At 42.6% G+C, this 15179-nt stretch overlaps 1 protein-coding gene across 3 annotated transcripts in view; it reads right to left on the bottom strand.

Moving 5' to 3' along the window:
* The window catches only part of xylt2 (xylosyltransferase II), a 312882-nt gene that overhangs the window by 114359 nt on the left and 183344 nt on the right, over window positions 1-15179 (bottom strand). For all 3 annotated transcript variants that reach the window (XM_072242003.1, XM_072242005.1, XM_072242004.1), the window contains one exon: window positions 4539-4619. In XM_072242003.1, coding sequence (XP_072098104.1) covers window positions 4539-4619 — 81 coding nt within the window. The remainder of the gene's footprint in view (window positions 1-4538; window positions 4620-15179) is intronic.

The raw sequence follows: 15179 nt of genomic DNA, 5'->3' as shown, positions 1-15179 counted from the left end.
TACGAATGAGTTTGTTGATTGTGTTGGTGTCTGCCACCCTCAGCCTGCTGCCCCAGCACACAACAGTAAACATGACAGCACTGGCCACCACAGACTCGTAGAACATCCTCAGCATCATCCGGTAGATGTTAAAGGACCTCAGTCTCCTCAGGAAGTAGAGACAGCTCTGACCCTTCTTGTAGACAGCCTCAGTGCTCTTTGACCAGTCCAGTTTATTATCAATACGTATCCCCAGGTATTTGTAATCCTCCACCATGTCCACACTGACCCCCTGGATGAAAACAGGGGTCACCGGTGCCTTAGCTCTCCTCAGGTCTACCACCAGCTCCTTAGTCTTTTTCACATTAAGCTGCAGATAATTCTGCTCACACCATGTGACAAAGTTTCCTACGGTAGCCCTGTACTCGACCTCATATCCCTTGCTGATGCATCCAACTATGGCAGAGTCATCAGAAAACTTCTGAAGATGACAAGACTGTTGCTGTAAATATCCTGAAAAGTAGGAAGTTCACATCCACAGATGCAGTGGGCCATCTGCACCACTCTCTGCAGAGTCCTATGACTGAAGGAAGTACAGTTTCCAATAGTAAACTAGGCATGACAACCCGCCTCGGAGTACTGAAATGTTACGTTTATCCAGTTATGTTATATGGCTCAGAATATTGGACAATATCTAGTAACATGAGGAAATGAATTGAAGTAACAGAGATGTGGTTTTTGAGGAGGATGCAAAGAATATCATGGATGAATCAAATATCTAACGAGGATGTCATGAACAGAGCAAACACAAAAAGAAAAAATAATGTATGAGATCGTGAAAAGGCAATGTAACTTCACTGGACATGTGATGAGGAAAGAGGAGTTAAAATGCACGGTAATTATGGGAAAGATTGAAGGGAAGAAAGCAAGAGGAAGACAAAGACAAATGATGATGGAGACAGCAGCCAGAGAACTGCAAATGAATACCAATGAACTGATCCACTTGACCAGAAACAGGAATGTGTGGGCCATGGCAGTCAAAGCTCAAGCTGGGCACGGCACCTGATGATGATGATGATGACAGTTCCCGTACCAGGCAGTGATACAGCCAGTCAGGATGCTCTCAATTCTGCCCCTGTAGATAGTGCTTAGGATTTGGAGTCTCATGCTGAACTTCTTCAACCATACGAGGTGAAAGCACTGTTGTGCCTTTTTCACCACACAGCCGGTATGTACAGACCCAGTGAGGTCCTCAATGAAGTGTATACTGAGGAATTTGAAATTGTTTACCCTCTCAACTCCAGATCCATTGATGTCAATAGGGGTGAGCCTGTCTCCGTTCCTCCTGTAGCCCACAACCAGCTCCTTTGTTTTTGTGACATTGAGGGAGAGGTTGCTTTCTTAACACCACTGCGTCAGGGTGATGACTTCTTCTCTGTAGGTTGCCTCGTTATTATTTGAGTTAAGGCCAATCAATGTAGTATAATCTGCAAATTTAATTAGCAGATTGGAGGTGTGGGTGGTGACACAGTCATAGGTATACAGAGAGTAAAGGAGGGGGCTTAGGACACAGCCCTGGGGGCTCCTGTGTTGACAGTCAGAGGGGCAGAGGTGAGGGGGCCCACTCTTACCACCTGCTGGTAATCTGACAGGAAGTCCAAAATCCAGCTGCACAAGGAAGGGAGAAGGCCGGGGTCTCTGAGCTTCTTGTCAGGCCTGGATGGAAGTAAGGTGTTGAATGCTGAACAGTAGTCCAAGAAAAGCATTTTTATATGAGCATCCCTCCTCTCCAAGTGTGTAAGGACAGTGTGTAGAGCTCGATTAGTTGTGTCAGTAGGCGAATCGAAGGAGGTCCAGTGAGGGTGGTAGCATACTGCAGATGCGGCCCTTGAACAGCCTCTCAAAGCATTTGCTAATTATTGAGATGAGTGCAACAGGACACCAGTCGTTCAGACATGTTACCTTGGTCTTTGTAGGTACATGGACAATGGTGGATGTTTTGAAGCAGGAGGGCACTCCTCACTGATTAAAAACATTAAAAATGTCTGCAAACACACCAGCCAGTTGTGCCGCGCACGCTTTGAATACCCGCCCTGGGATGTCTTGTGGCTATCCACGCATACTTCAACCTCAGAGATGACCAAGGTGCAGGCTGCATCGGCAGTTCTCCTCAGCAGCTCAGCATTGGTGACATCGAACAGAACGCAGAAAAGAGTTAGTTTATCTGGGAGAGAGACAGCAATGCTAGCAGCACCACTGCGATGGTGTGCAGACCCTGCCATGAGCTGAGTGTGTTGTTGCTGAGAGTTGCGCCTGGATTCTGTCCCTATATTGTTGTTCTGCTACCTTGATGACCTTGCATAGATTGTAGCTGCATTTCTTCAGTTCCTGCTGATTACCGGCAACATAAGCTCTGTCTCGCGTGGTGAGCGCAGCACGCACAGAACTGGTGATCCAGGGCTTCTGGTTTGGGCGGACCTTGACCAATTTTTGGGGGACAATGTTCTTGATACGCTTCCGGATGAAGCTGATGACCCCTTCCATGAATTCAGAGACATCCTCATCACAAAAGACATTCGAATTGATGTCATCAAAGCAGTCCTGTAGCATGGAGGCTGATGGTCAGACCAACACTGGACGTTTTTAACAGGTTTGTCCTGTTTTCTGTGATATCACTCCGGAGAAACATTGTATCATTTCTTAATGCATGTATGCATTTCTAAATGACAATAAAAGAGGACTGAGTGTTCTCATAACCTAATCTAATCTTGTTTCAGCTTCTGTCTTTACGTGGGCAGAAGCAGGATGGAGGAATGGTCAGACTTCCCAAGCAGTGGACGGAGGAATGCTTTGTAAGCATTACGGAAGGTTGAGTAGCTGTGGCCGAGTCTGTTATCTCCCCATGTGCTCAACTGGATGGGTTGACAAAACTTCAGAGAGACTTTAGTCAGTGACGCTTGATTGAAGTCTCCAGGGATGATGAAATCATCCTCCAGGTGTACAGTCTCCAGGGTGCCGATGGTCTTGTACAGTTCCTTGAGAGCCAGGTCAGTATCAGGTCTGTATCAGCCTGCAGCGGAATATACACAGCTGAGATAATAACAGCTGTGAGCTCCCTAGGCAGCCATGAAGGTCTACACAGCACCACAAGGTATTCCAGATGAATTGAACTAAATTGAACTGACTTTATTTCTTACATCCTTCATATACATGAGGAGTAAAAATCTTCACCTTACGTCTCCATCTAAATATGCAATCATAATAATTTATACTAAATAGAACAGTCAATGTAATATAGAGTACACTCAAATCAGCATGAGTTAATCAGTCTGATGGCCTGGTGGAAGAAGCTGTCCTGAAGCCTGTTGGTCCTGGCTTTTATGCTGCGGTATCATTTCCCAAATGGTAGCAGCTGGACTAGATTGTGGTTGGGGTGACTCGGGACCCAGTGATCCTATGGGCCCTTTTTACACAACTGTCCTTGTAAGTATTCTGAATCATGGGAAGTTCACAACTACAGATTAAGGGAGGTACCAGATAGTGATGCAGCCAGTCAAGATGGGGAACAAAAGGATTTGAGGGCATGCACGTTCTGGGGGGTTCGCACCAAGCATTATTGACCATGAAGCATATCTCACCTCCTTTGCTCTTCCCAGAGAGGTTTTTGGACCTGTCTGCCTGGGGGGACTCGAAGGGACCCTGAGGGCTCAACGGTGTGATCCATATCTCCCCCGTCAACCAGGTCTTCAAGAAGTACAAAATGTTACATTCCTTCTGTTTCCCTCTTGCAGCAATGTCAAGGTCAGGAATTAGTTATGACATCACCAAGGAACACAGCCACAATATTTTCAACTGGTTTTGCTCTACTACAGAGTGCCTCATGCTCCTGCAACTGCCCTACAACAATCAGCAATATGCAGCTAAATCTTGGCATCAGAATGGTGTCAAGGCCACAAGTCTGCATTGTTCTAACTTCCATTCGCTGCAACAGCACAACTGTCTTTGAGATGAAAAAAAAACATCCTTCATTACCTACATACCATCTGCTTAAGGTAAAGGTTTTTAATATTCATGCAGTGCTGTTATCAACTGATTATCGAGCTGGACAAAGAATCAAAAGCTTATCACTTACTCAGCAACTGGCTTTGACATTCTTTAAAGAAAGCAGACCGCCCCATATCAGATACTGCAAGAACCTGAGGATTATCACAAATGTAATTCTGAGTCCCAGACAATAAGACACACCATTGTAATTTGCCCACAAATATTTCCTCTGTCATCTACTCAGCTTCACGGTACCTCTGAACTCATCATTGGTTTGTCACTGAAAATTAGTAGTAGGAATCACTGGGGGAGAGCTCAGGGTGCATGTATCTGCTTATGTTTCCAGTGTGCAACAGTAATTGTACAGATCTTTGTCTTAATCCAAGTCTAATAACAGAAACCTTAACTTTGCAGTGCCACCTCTCCTAGGCGAAGGTCATGGAGCTCATCACTCTCTAGGAATACAACCAAGTCTGTCACAACCTGAAAGCTTTATTCTAAATTTCAGCACCTACCTGGCATTATCCCTGCCGTGAGACTTCAGGAAGTTCTTTCCTCTGTACTTGGAGAGGAATGCCACCAGTTCGTCATTTGTCCTATGATTTAAAAAATTAACAATTTAAACAAAAATAGCAACCCTTTCCTTCTATATTGAATGTTGATACAAGTTAAGATTCCTTGAAATTTGTGCTGATTGAAATGAAGGATGTTTTTCTTTACAGTTGATTCCTGACCTCTGTTTCCAAGCATATGTTTTGCTTCATGCTGAAAAAATTTCTTCTCCAAAAAATGGTAGCACAAAAAACAGAGCAGCATGGTAGTGTAGTGGTCAGCACAATGCTTTACAGTACAGGTGACCAGGGTTCAATTCCCACTGCTGCCTGTAAAGAGTCTGAACATTCTCTCTGTGAGCACATGCTTCTCCTGATACTCCAGCTGCCTCTCACAGTCCAAAGACCTACTGGTTGGAAGGTTAATTGGTCACTGTAAACTGTCTGGTGATTAGGCCAGGATTAAATCAGGGATTGCTAGGCTGTGCAGCTCAAAGGGCCAGAAAGGCTTATTCCAGGCTGTATGTCAATTAAAAAAAACTTATTATTGGGGAATAAAAAAATTTTCATGTTGTTTGTAATCAATCTTCTCCTTGGGCAAGTACCAGATCAGGTTACATACAGTGCAAATCTTGTTACTTCTGACTAATGTATGATTAGCTGAACTAAGCTGCAAGAGTAATGGGACCAGTAATCATTGATGTAGAAAAGCTCTTATTCCTGAAGGTCCATCCAGTGATCGTTTGTGACGTTGATTCACGTTTCTGTGGTTAACAACCTGATGATACTTTCCTCCCTTGGATGACACATTAAAATGTAGCCACTTACTCAAGCCATCAAGAGCACCAAGGCGATACTACAGAGAGGGATCAGCCGATAAGGTCATAAGACATAGGAGCAGAAATAGGCCATTTGGCCCCTCGAGTATGCTCCTCCATTCAATCATGGCTGATTCTTCTCCCCCTCCTCTGCCCCATTCCCTGGCCTTCTCCCTGTAATGTTTGATGCTGTGACCAATCAAGAACATATAAAACTCTGCCTTAAATACACCCAACAACCTGGTCTCTCTCCACAGCTGCCTGTGGTAACAAATTCCACAAATTCACCACCCTCTGGCTAAGGAAATTACTCCACATCTCTGTTTTAAATGGACACCACTCTATCCTGAGGTTGTGCCCTCTTGTCCTAGACTCCCCACCATGGGAAACCACCTTCCAACACTGGAAAGGTTTCAATGAGATGCCCCCTCATCCTTCTGAATTCCAGCCAGTACAAACCCGCACTATCAAACATTTCTTGTATGATAACCCTTTCATTCCTGGAATCATCCTTGTGAACCTCCTCTGAACCCTCTCAAATGCCAGCACACCTTTGTTTAGATGAGGAGCCTAAAACTGTTCACAATAGTCAAGATGAGAACTCATCAGAGCCTTATAAATCCTCAGCATTATATCCCTGCTCTTGTATTCTAGATCTCTTGAAATGAATGCTATCATTGCTTTTGCCTTCCTCACCAGGCTCAACCTGCAAGCTAACCTTTAAGGTATACTGCACAAGGACTCCCAAGTCCCTTTACATCTCAGATTTTCAGATTTTCTCCCCTTTTAGGTAATAGTCTGCACATTTATTTCTACTACCAAAGTGCAAGGCCATGCATTTTCCAACACTGTATTTCATTTACCACTTTCTTGCCTATTTTCCTAATCTGTACAAGTCCTTTTGCAGTCTACCTGTTTCCTCAACACTACCTGCCCCTCCACCAATCTTTGTATCATCTGCAAACTTGGCAACAAAGCCATCTATTTCATCATCTAAATCAGTGGTCCCCAACCTCCGGGCCATGAAGCATGCAGGGGTGCAGTGGTAGCCGGGACGCACCCAGCACATCTTTAAGAAAAAAGCTGAAATAAACAAGCTAATTAATTAGGTGCCACCCGGCACGTAGATGTCGGCCCAGATCAGAGGCGATTACCGATTACGTGCCGGCAGTTAACCTGGAATGATCTTGGGGAAATCAATGGTTCTCATGAGATTTTAGATTTAACAGTTACAAACCTAAATGATACATTTTGCGGGCAATATAACACTCACTGGGATGGAAGGGCACCATAATGTTAGTGAGTGTGATCATCCTGGTCCCTCTCTCACTCAGGTTTGGTGGATATTTTCTGAAGGGGCACCAATTAAATCCATTTCAGCCAGCAAGTTTTATCTGCATATATCCCAATGATGTATAGTGGCAAAGTAACTATACACCAGCATTATACATTGACAAGTCTATATCCATCAAGTATGGCAAGTAGTATTACAGTAACAGACTTATAATGTCATGCTGTACAGAAACAGACCTGTTCTCACCACCAGCACTGCACCCCAGCTTTATACACTGACAGAATCCCGGATCTCAGTCTTACAATGATTAATATGTATGCAATGCTGAGTCCTCAGATCTACACACTGACAGACCTAAAGGGATCAGCAATGTACCCCAGTGTTACGCTGTAACTGATCAGAGTTGGACAATCAACACTGGCCTTGCCTGCAATACCCAATTCCCTAAATGAAAAAAATTGCATTATCAAACCTCCAAACTACAGCTTATAACCACAATATTTAAAAAATCTCAATTAACTATAAATTGAGAAAGAGATTAAAACGTTTTGGAATATGCCAGTGGAGGACGTTTTGCTGTTAACTTGGATGGTCCAATGCAAAATGAACTGTTTTTAAGCCTTGATGAAAAAGGTTCAAATTTTCTTACGCTACAGTAAATTCTTATTATTAGACAATTAGGACATTTTTAATAGGTCTATGCAACTGCTAGGATGTATGCTATCAGAAAGGCATATTTGAAATTCGGAGATATATTCATCATGATTTTTGATCAGCCTTTTTAATGCTAAAAAAACAATGGGCAGTATACCCTAAGGTTAACACTGTGGCCTCCCAGTACACAAGATATTTGATATATAACAATCTCACTCTTATATAAGATGACATAAGAGCGGGAGTGTTTCATTCCTACATGGATATTATTTAAGTCAAGACCAAAGACCAAAGACTAAACAGTGCAAAAAGCCACTCTGCTGCCCTGATGTGTAACAGACCTCAGTTCCCAGGCCACCCTGCCACATCTCCTACAGCACAGTCACAAGTGTGATACCGACTTATTCCTACAACCGTGAGGAAGCTTCTCAACAATGTCAAGCATTTAAGAGTGCCTCATGTCCTTTGCCTTTTTTCTCTCTGTGTGTTGGCTGGGTACAGCTTTCTGGGTATTCAGTGGCACTAACGCAGTGAGGACATAAACAATCAATAACGGTTTCGGACAAGCTGTGATGATTCAATAACCGTTGTTTGGCACTGAATCAAGTTTCTTCATATGATTGGAACACTTCCATAACTGTCAAGCATTCATGACACTGGAGTTAATCAATGGGCAAGAACCTAAGAATCTGATCGCAGCTGAGTGCACTCTACTTTGAGCTTACAAGCTTATGAATATTGTTATTTTGTGTAGTAGTATAAAATGAAAATGTGAAAGCACAGCTAGCTATGGTGTCCAGATAAATTAGGCACAAACAGCAGTTAACTGAGATTCATGCACAGGCACTAAAGAAGATCTTTCAGAAAACAAATGAGTTACACTCCAACAAATGTGGAAAATACCAAAGGGTAGACCCAAGTTAAAGCTTAAATACTTAAAGAATATCACTGCATAATGATGGGTGTGCCAGATCAGACAACTGGACATAATAAAAATATGAATAAATAAAATGTTAATAAAAAAAAAATAACTTGAGTACGAGGTAACCAACCATAAATTTTAAAAATGGTAAAGTTTCCATAAATATTTAAAAAGATAGTGAACAAAATGAGCACCTAGTTGTAAAAAACTGAGTTTGGAGAATCAATGGAAACAAAGAGATAATTGATGAATTATTTCTTCACTTTTCACTACAGTGGACATAGCCATAAATCAAGGACTAAAGTCCTGCTGCTAATGAAAATCACCAGAGCAGTGACACTGAGTAATCTGTCGAAACTGCAGGCTGACAGGTCGCCACTGCTCAGTAGCCTTCAGCCCAATGTCATTAAAGAAGTGGCTAGTGAGATGGTTAATATATCCGTTTTTAATTTTACAAAATGTCTACTTCAGAATCAGATTTATTATCATCGGCAAGGTTGTCAAGCCGAGGAGTGGTAATGGGGACAAGCTCCCACTACCTAAAAGTGCTCCTCATGGCACGCGCCTCAAAGCCTCTGACAACCAAGTCCAACTCCTGGCCTTCTCACGTGGCTTAGCCTCTGAGCCCGGCGGAGCTGTTTCTACTGACAGGAGAAGGGGCGAAGGTGGGTCCTGGCACCTTAAAACCAGTGCTTTGGGTAGATGGAGCTCGACAGCCTGGGAAGGCAGTCCATCTAAGAGAGGGAAAACTCTGATTTCAAACCTCCGCTGCCTTACGGCCATACCCACTCATGGGAAAGGCTTCGGGAGTAAACCCTGAGCACAAACCTGGAGCTGAAGTCCCTAAGGCAGTCCGATGTTGCCTTCAACCTCATTCTGGCAACTCCTGCAATGACACTGGTGCCAAGCTGTATCAGCCCTTGCCCTTCCCTTGGACAACATCGGTGTCATGGAGAGGGGAGACTTGCTGCATGGGCAACTGCCAGTCTTCTATATAACCTCGCCCAGACCTGCACCCTGGAGAGGATACTCCAGACTTTCCAGGCGCAGATCCATGGTCTCACGAGACTACCGGATACCACCACCATCACTGGCATGTGACATGAAATTTGTTAATTTAGCAGCAGTAGTTCAATGCAATACATAATCTAGCAGAGAGAAAAAAAAATAAAAAAGTTTAAATAAACAAGTAAATCAATTACATATATTGAACAGATTAAAAAATGCAAAAACAGAAATACTGTATGTTAAAAAAAGTGGGGTAGTGTCCAAAGATTCAATGTCCATTTAAGAATTAGATGGCACAGGGGAAGAAGCTGTTCCTGAATCACTGAGTGTGTGCCCTCAGGCTTCTGTACCTCCTACCTGATGATAACAGTGAGAAAAGGGCATGCCCTGGGTGCTGGAGGTCTTTAATCATGGACGCTGCCTTTCTGAGACACCGCTCCTTGAAGATGTCCTGGCTACTTTGTAGGCTAGTGCCCAAGATGAAGCTGAATAGATTTACAACCTTCTGCAGCTTCTTTCGGTCCAGTGCAGTAGCCCCTCCATACCAGACAGTGATGCAACCTGTCAGAATGCTCTCCATGGTACAACAATATAAGTTTTTGAGCGTATTTGTTGACATGCCAAATCTCTTCAAACTCCTCATAAAGTATAGCCATTAGCTTGCCTTCTTTATAACTACATCAATATGTTGGGACCAGGTTAGATCCTCAGAGATCTTGACACCCAGGAACTTGAAGCTGTTGAATCTCTCCACTTCTGATCCCTCTATGAGGATTGGTATGTGTTCCTTCATCTTACCCTTCCTGAAGTGCACAATCAGCTCTTTCGTCTTAATAACGTTGAGTGGGCCTCGAAGGGCTGAATGGCCTACTCCTGCACCTATTGTCTATTGTCTATTGAGTGCCAGGTTGTTGATTGTCAGCGAGGAGGATATGTTACCACCAATCCGCACAGATTGTAGTCTTCCAGTTAGGAAGTCGAGGATCCAGTTGCAGAGGGAGGTACAGAGGCCCAGGTTCTGCAACTTCTCAATCAGGATTGTGGGAATGATGGTATTAAATACTGAGCTACAGTCGATGAACAGCATCCTGACATAGGTGTTTGTGTTGATTGCATTGGTTGATAGGCAGAAAGCAAAGGGTGGGAATAAAGGGATCCTATTCTGATTGGTTGCCGGTTACTAGTGGTGTTCCGCAGGGGTCGGTGTTGGGACTGCTTCTTTTTACGATGTATATCGACGGTTTAGATTATGGATTAAATGGTTTTGTGGCTAAATTTGCAGATGACACCAAGATAGGTGGAGGAGCAGGAAGTGTTGAAGAAATGAAAAGGTTACAGAGAGACTTGGTCAGTTTAGGAGAGTGGGCAAAGAAATGGCAGATGAGATACAAAGTTGAGAAATGTATGGTTGTACATTTTGGAAGAAGAAATAATCGGGTAGATTATTATTTAGATAGGGAGAAAATTCAAAAATTGGAAGTGCAAAGGGACTTGGGGGTCCTTGTGCAGGATACCTTAAAGGTTAACCACCAGATTGGATCGGCAGTAAGGAAAGCAAATGCTATGTTGGCATTCATTTCAAGAGGAATAGTGTATAAGAGTAAGGAGGTGTTGATGAGGCTCTACGGAGCACTGGTGAGACCTCATTTGGAATTCTGTGGGCAGTTTTGGGCCCCCTATCTTAGAAAGGATGTACTGATGTTGGAGAGAGTTCAGAGAAGATTTACGAGGATGATTCCTGGAGCGTTTGTCAGCTCTTGGACTGTATTCATTAACAGAAGAATGAGAGGGGATCTCATAGAAACATTTCTAATGTTGAAAGGGTTGGACAGAGTAGATGTGGAAAGACTGTTTCCCTTGGTGGGTGAGTTCAAGACAAGAGACCACAGTCTTAGAATTAGAGGGTACCCATTTAAAACAGAGATGAGGAGAAATTGTTTTAGCCAGAGGGTTGTGGATTTATGGAATTAGTTGCCACATACAGCTGTGAAGGCCCGATCATTGAAGGTGTTTAAGGAGGAGATTGATAGGTACCTAATTAGTCAGGGTATCAAGGGATATGGGGAAAAAGCCAGAAATTGGAACTAGATGGGAGAATAGTTTAGCTCATGGTGGAGTGGCAGAGCAGACTGGATGGGCCGAATGGCCTACTTCTGCTCCTTTGTCTTGTGAACTTGTCCAGGTGGTCTAAAGCCATGTGCGGAGCCATTGACCTACTGTGGCAGTAGGCAAATTGCAATGGGTCCAGGTCCTTGCTGAAGCAGGAGTTCAGCCTAGTCATGACCAACCTCTCAAAGCATTTCATCACTGTCGATGTGAGTGCTACCGGGTGATAGTCATTAAGGCAGCCCACATTATTCTTTTTAGGCACTGGTATAATTGTTGATTTTGGGAAGCAAGTGGGAGCTTCCGCCCGTAGCAGTGAGAGGTTGAAAATGTCCTTGAATACTCCCGCTAGTTGGTTGGCACAGGTTTTCAGAGCCTTGCCTAGTACTCCATCGGGACCTTCACCCTCTTTAAAGACAGCTTTGGGGAAAGAGTCCATTAGATTGGAAAATAGCAATCCAATCAGTAATGTAGGGAGACAGAAAGCAGAAAACTACTGAGCCAGTTCAAAGTAGATAAAAGAAAACATCATTTTTCCAAACCCTGATGAAGGGTCTTGGCCCACATGTGGACTGTTTAGACATTTCCATCGATGCTGCCTGACCTCCTGAGTTCCTCCAGCATTCTGTGTGTTTTGCCAAACTACTGGACAGTTAGATTAACAGCTGGCAAGAGTAAACATTAGATGCTATTTCTAAAAATCAAACAGACCTGACATTAACGTGTCTCCAAATGTGGGCTAATTGCATGGCTAAGCAGGTCTTTTGAACACCAGTTGTAATTTAAACAATCATGGGCAACTCTTTTCCTGAGACTGCTATTTTTCAAATAGTGACTTTTCAAGTTTTGACACTTCAATTGCTACCGTTGTGTGAAAGGTCCTTAACAAATTGCTTGATTGGAATTTGTTTAGATTTTTAATGATTGCAATGGATAGACATACAGAGGGGTTGTCATACCCACAACTATTAATAATGAGTCAACAGCTGTCATTCTGTTCACAGGATAAGAGCTATCAGCACAGACCAGTTGCTTAAGACTGACAGCATCCTGAATAGGGAAATAAGTTATGTTAAAAGGTTCTACTCAAGGATTGGTGTGGGAGAAATGTGCTACAGCTCATCGGGCATTTGGCACCAGGACTGGGGAAGGAAAAGGCTGTTCTGATGGAATGGACTCCACCTGGATCCAGAGTCCTAGCGAATCACATAACTGAAGTTATAGACAGTGTATTAAACTAAATAGTGGGCAGATGCGGTCCAGGGCATGGAAAGTGAGAAAAAGGTTAAGGGAAGGAGAGTGTAGCTGAGGTTATAAAAATTTTCAGAATAAAAAAATAGGACAGAGTTTAGAAGGGGTTAGGAATCTGATCTCAAGCCACACAGACAACCTTGAGAGGCAGTGTATACAGGAATGAAGGTGTTGTATTTGAATACAAGGTAAATGAGTTTACACTGCATATTTTAATTGGCAGGTATGATGTTGAGGGCATCATGGAGACATGGCTAAAAGAGGATCAGAGCTGGGAGCTAAACATCTGAGGATATACACCCTATCAAAAAAACACAGATGGATCAAGGAGGAGGGGTGGCCCCGCTGGTTTTTTTAAAAAGTGAAAGTTAATCAATAGCAAGGAGCTATATAGAATCAGAAAATAGAGAATATTTGTGGGTAGAGTTGAGGAACGACAAAGGTAAAAAAAAGTCCACAATAGGAGTTATATACAGACCTCTGAATAGTGGTCAGGATGTGGGGTACAAAATATACCAAGAGACAGAAAAGGCATGAGAGAAATGCAATGTTAGTGATCATGTGGGACTTCAATATGCAGATAGACTGAGGAAAATAAGACTGATAGATGACTTCAAAAGCAATATTGTGTGGAAGGTCTACAAGATGGCTTTTTCAAGCCACTTGTGGTAGAGTCCAATAGGAAAAGGATTATTTGGATTTGGTGTATTGTAATAGGGAAGACTTGATTAGTAAGTTTAAATCAAGGAACACTTAGAAGACAGTTATCATAATCTGAAAGACAGAAGCTTAAAATCGGATGTAACCGTATTAAAGATGAGTAAAGGTAACGACATAAGCATGAGGGAGGGAGGAACTGTCAGGGTTCATTCAAAGACGACTCTGGCAGGAAAGACAGTGGTGTAACATGGCAGGAGTTTCTGTGAGTAACGCAGAAAACAAAGCAGAATTTCATAAGAAAAATCAAGGCAACCCTGACAAACAAGGGAACTGGGAGAAAAGCATAAAAGCAAACGAGAAGGCAGACAATATGGGAAAGATTAGTGGGAAGCCAGAAGAATGTGAAGCCTTTAAAATGCCAATAGACAAAAAAGTTATAAGGGAGAATCGGAATCAGAATCAGGTTTATTATCACCGGCATGTGATGTGAAATTTGTTAACTTAGCAGCAGCAGTTCAATGCAATACATAATCTAGCAGAGAGAGAGAAAAATAGTAATAAATAAAATAAAACAATAATAAATAAACAAGTAAATCAATTACGTATATTGAATAGATTATTTAAAAATGTGCAAAAAAACAGAAATACTGTATATTAAAAAAAGTGATGTCATGTCCAAAGCTTCAAAGTCCATTCAGGAGTCGGATGGCAGAGGGAAAGAAGCTGTTCCTGAATCACTGAGTGTCTCTTCTGTATCTCTTACCTGATGGTAACAGTGAGAAAAGGGCATGCCCTGGGTGCTGGAGGTCTTTAATCATGGACGCTGCCTTTCTGAGACACCGCTTCCTAAAGATGTCCTGGGTACTTTGTAGGTTAGTGCCCAAGATGGAGCTGACTAGATTTACAACCTCCTGCAGCTTCTTTCGGTCCTGTGCGGTGGCTCCTCCATTCCAGACCGTGATGCAGCCTGTCAGAATGCTCTCCACAGTACAACGATAGAAGTTTTTGAGTGTGTTTGTTGACATGCCAAATCGCTTCAAACTCCTAATAAAGTATAGCCACTGTCTTGCCTTCTTTATGACTACATCAATATGTTAGGACCAGGTCAGATCCTCAAAGATCTTGACACAAGGAACTTGAAGCTGCTCAATCTCTCCACTTCTGATCCCTCTATGAGGATTGGTACGTGCTCCTTCGTCTTACCCTTCCTGAAGTCCACAATCAGCTTCTTCGTCTTACTGACGTTGAGTGCCAGGTTGTTGCTGCGGCACCACTCCGCTAGCTGGCATCTCTCACCCTCTGATGAAATACAAGGGTAAGCTAACAAGTAATTGGGATGAGGTCCTGCCAAGTGATTTTAGGGAACTAGATATAAATTAAAAAGCAGGATTTCCAGGGTTGTAATCTCAGATTTACAATCCCTGCCATGTGCTAGTGAGGTGAGAAATAGATATGTAGTCCAGTCTAGTTTCTTGTACCTTTGTCTTTCACAAAACCACATTGTTCTTTGCCTGTTTCAGCTTGTATCTTACTTTTAGCTCTTGTCATCAAAATTCTTAGAAGTATCTTGGCGATATGACTCATTAAACTTATGGTCCTATGTAATTCACATTCTATTGCTCCAGCTCTCTTAGGAAGAGTGATAAATACTGATTTTTTCATCTCTCCTGGTATTATTCCAGTCTCATAAATGTCATTGATTAAATCAGTAAGTTTTTCAATTCCATAATCTTCAAGGGCAATAATTTGTTTTATTACTAATTCATCAGGACCTGTTTATTTGTTTGTTTTGTTTTATCGACTACACAAAAGCATTTGATAAAGTGAAGCACAATAAGTTATTTGAAATATTACAGAAAACTCTAGATCTAGATTTGAAAGACCTCTGCCTA

Source organism: Mobula birostris, chromosome 24 (assembly GCF_030028105.1).
Source record: "Mobula birostris isolate sMobBir1 chromosome 24, sMobBir1.hap1, whole genome shotgun sequence".
Classification (NCBI taxonomy): domain Eukaryota; kingdom Metazoa; phylum Chordata; class Chondrichthyes; order Myliobatiformes; family Myliobatidae; genus Mobula; species Mobula birostris.
Note: the sequence above shows the minus strand (reverse complement) of the source record. Positions and strands in the feature narration are given on the sequence as shown.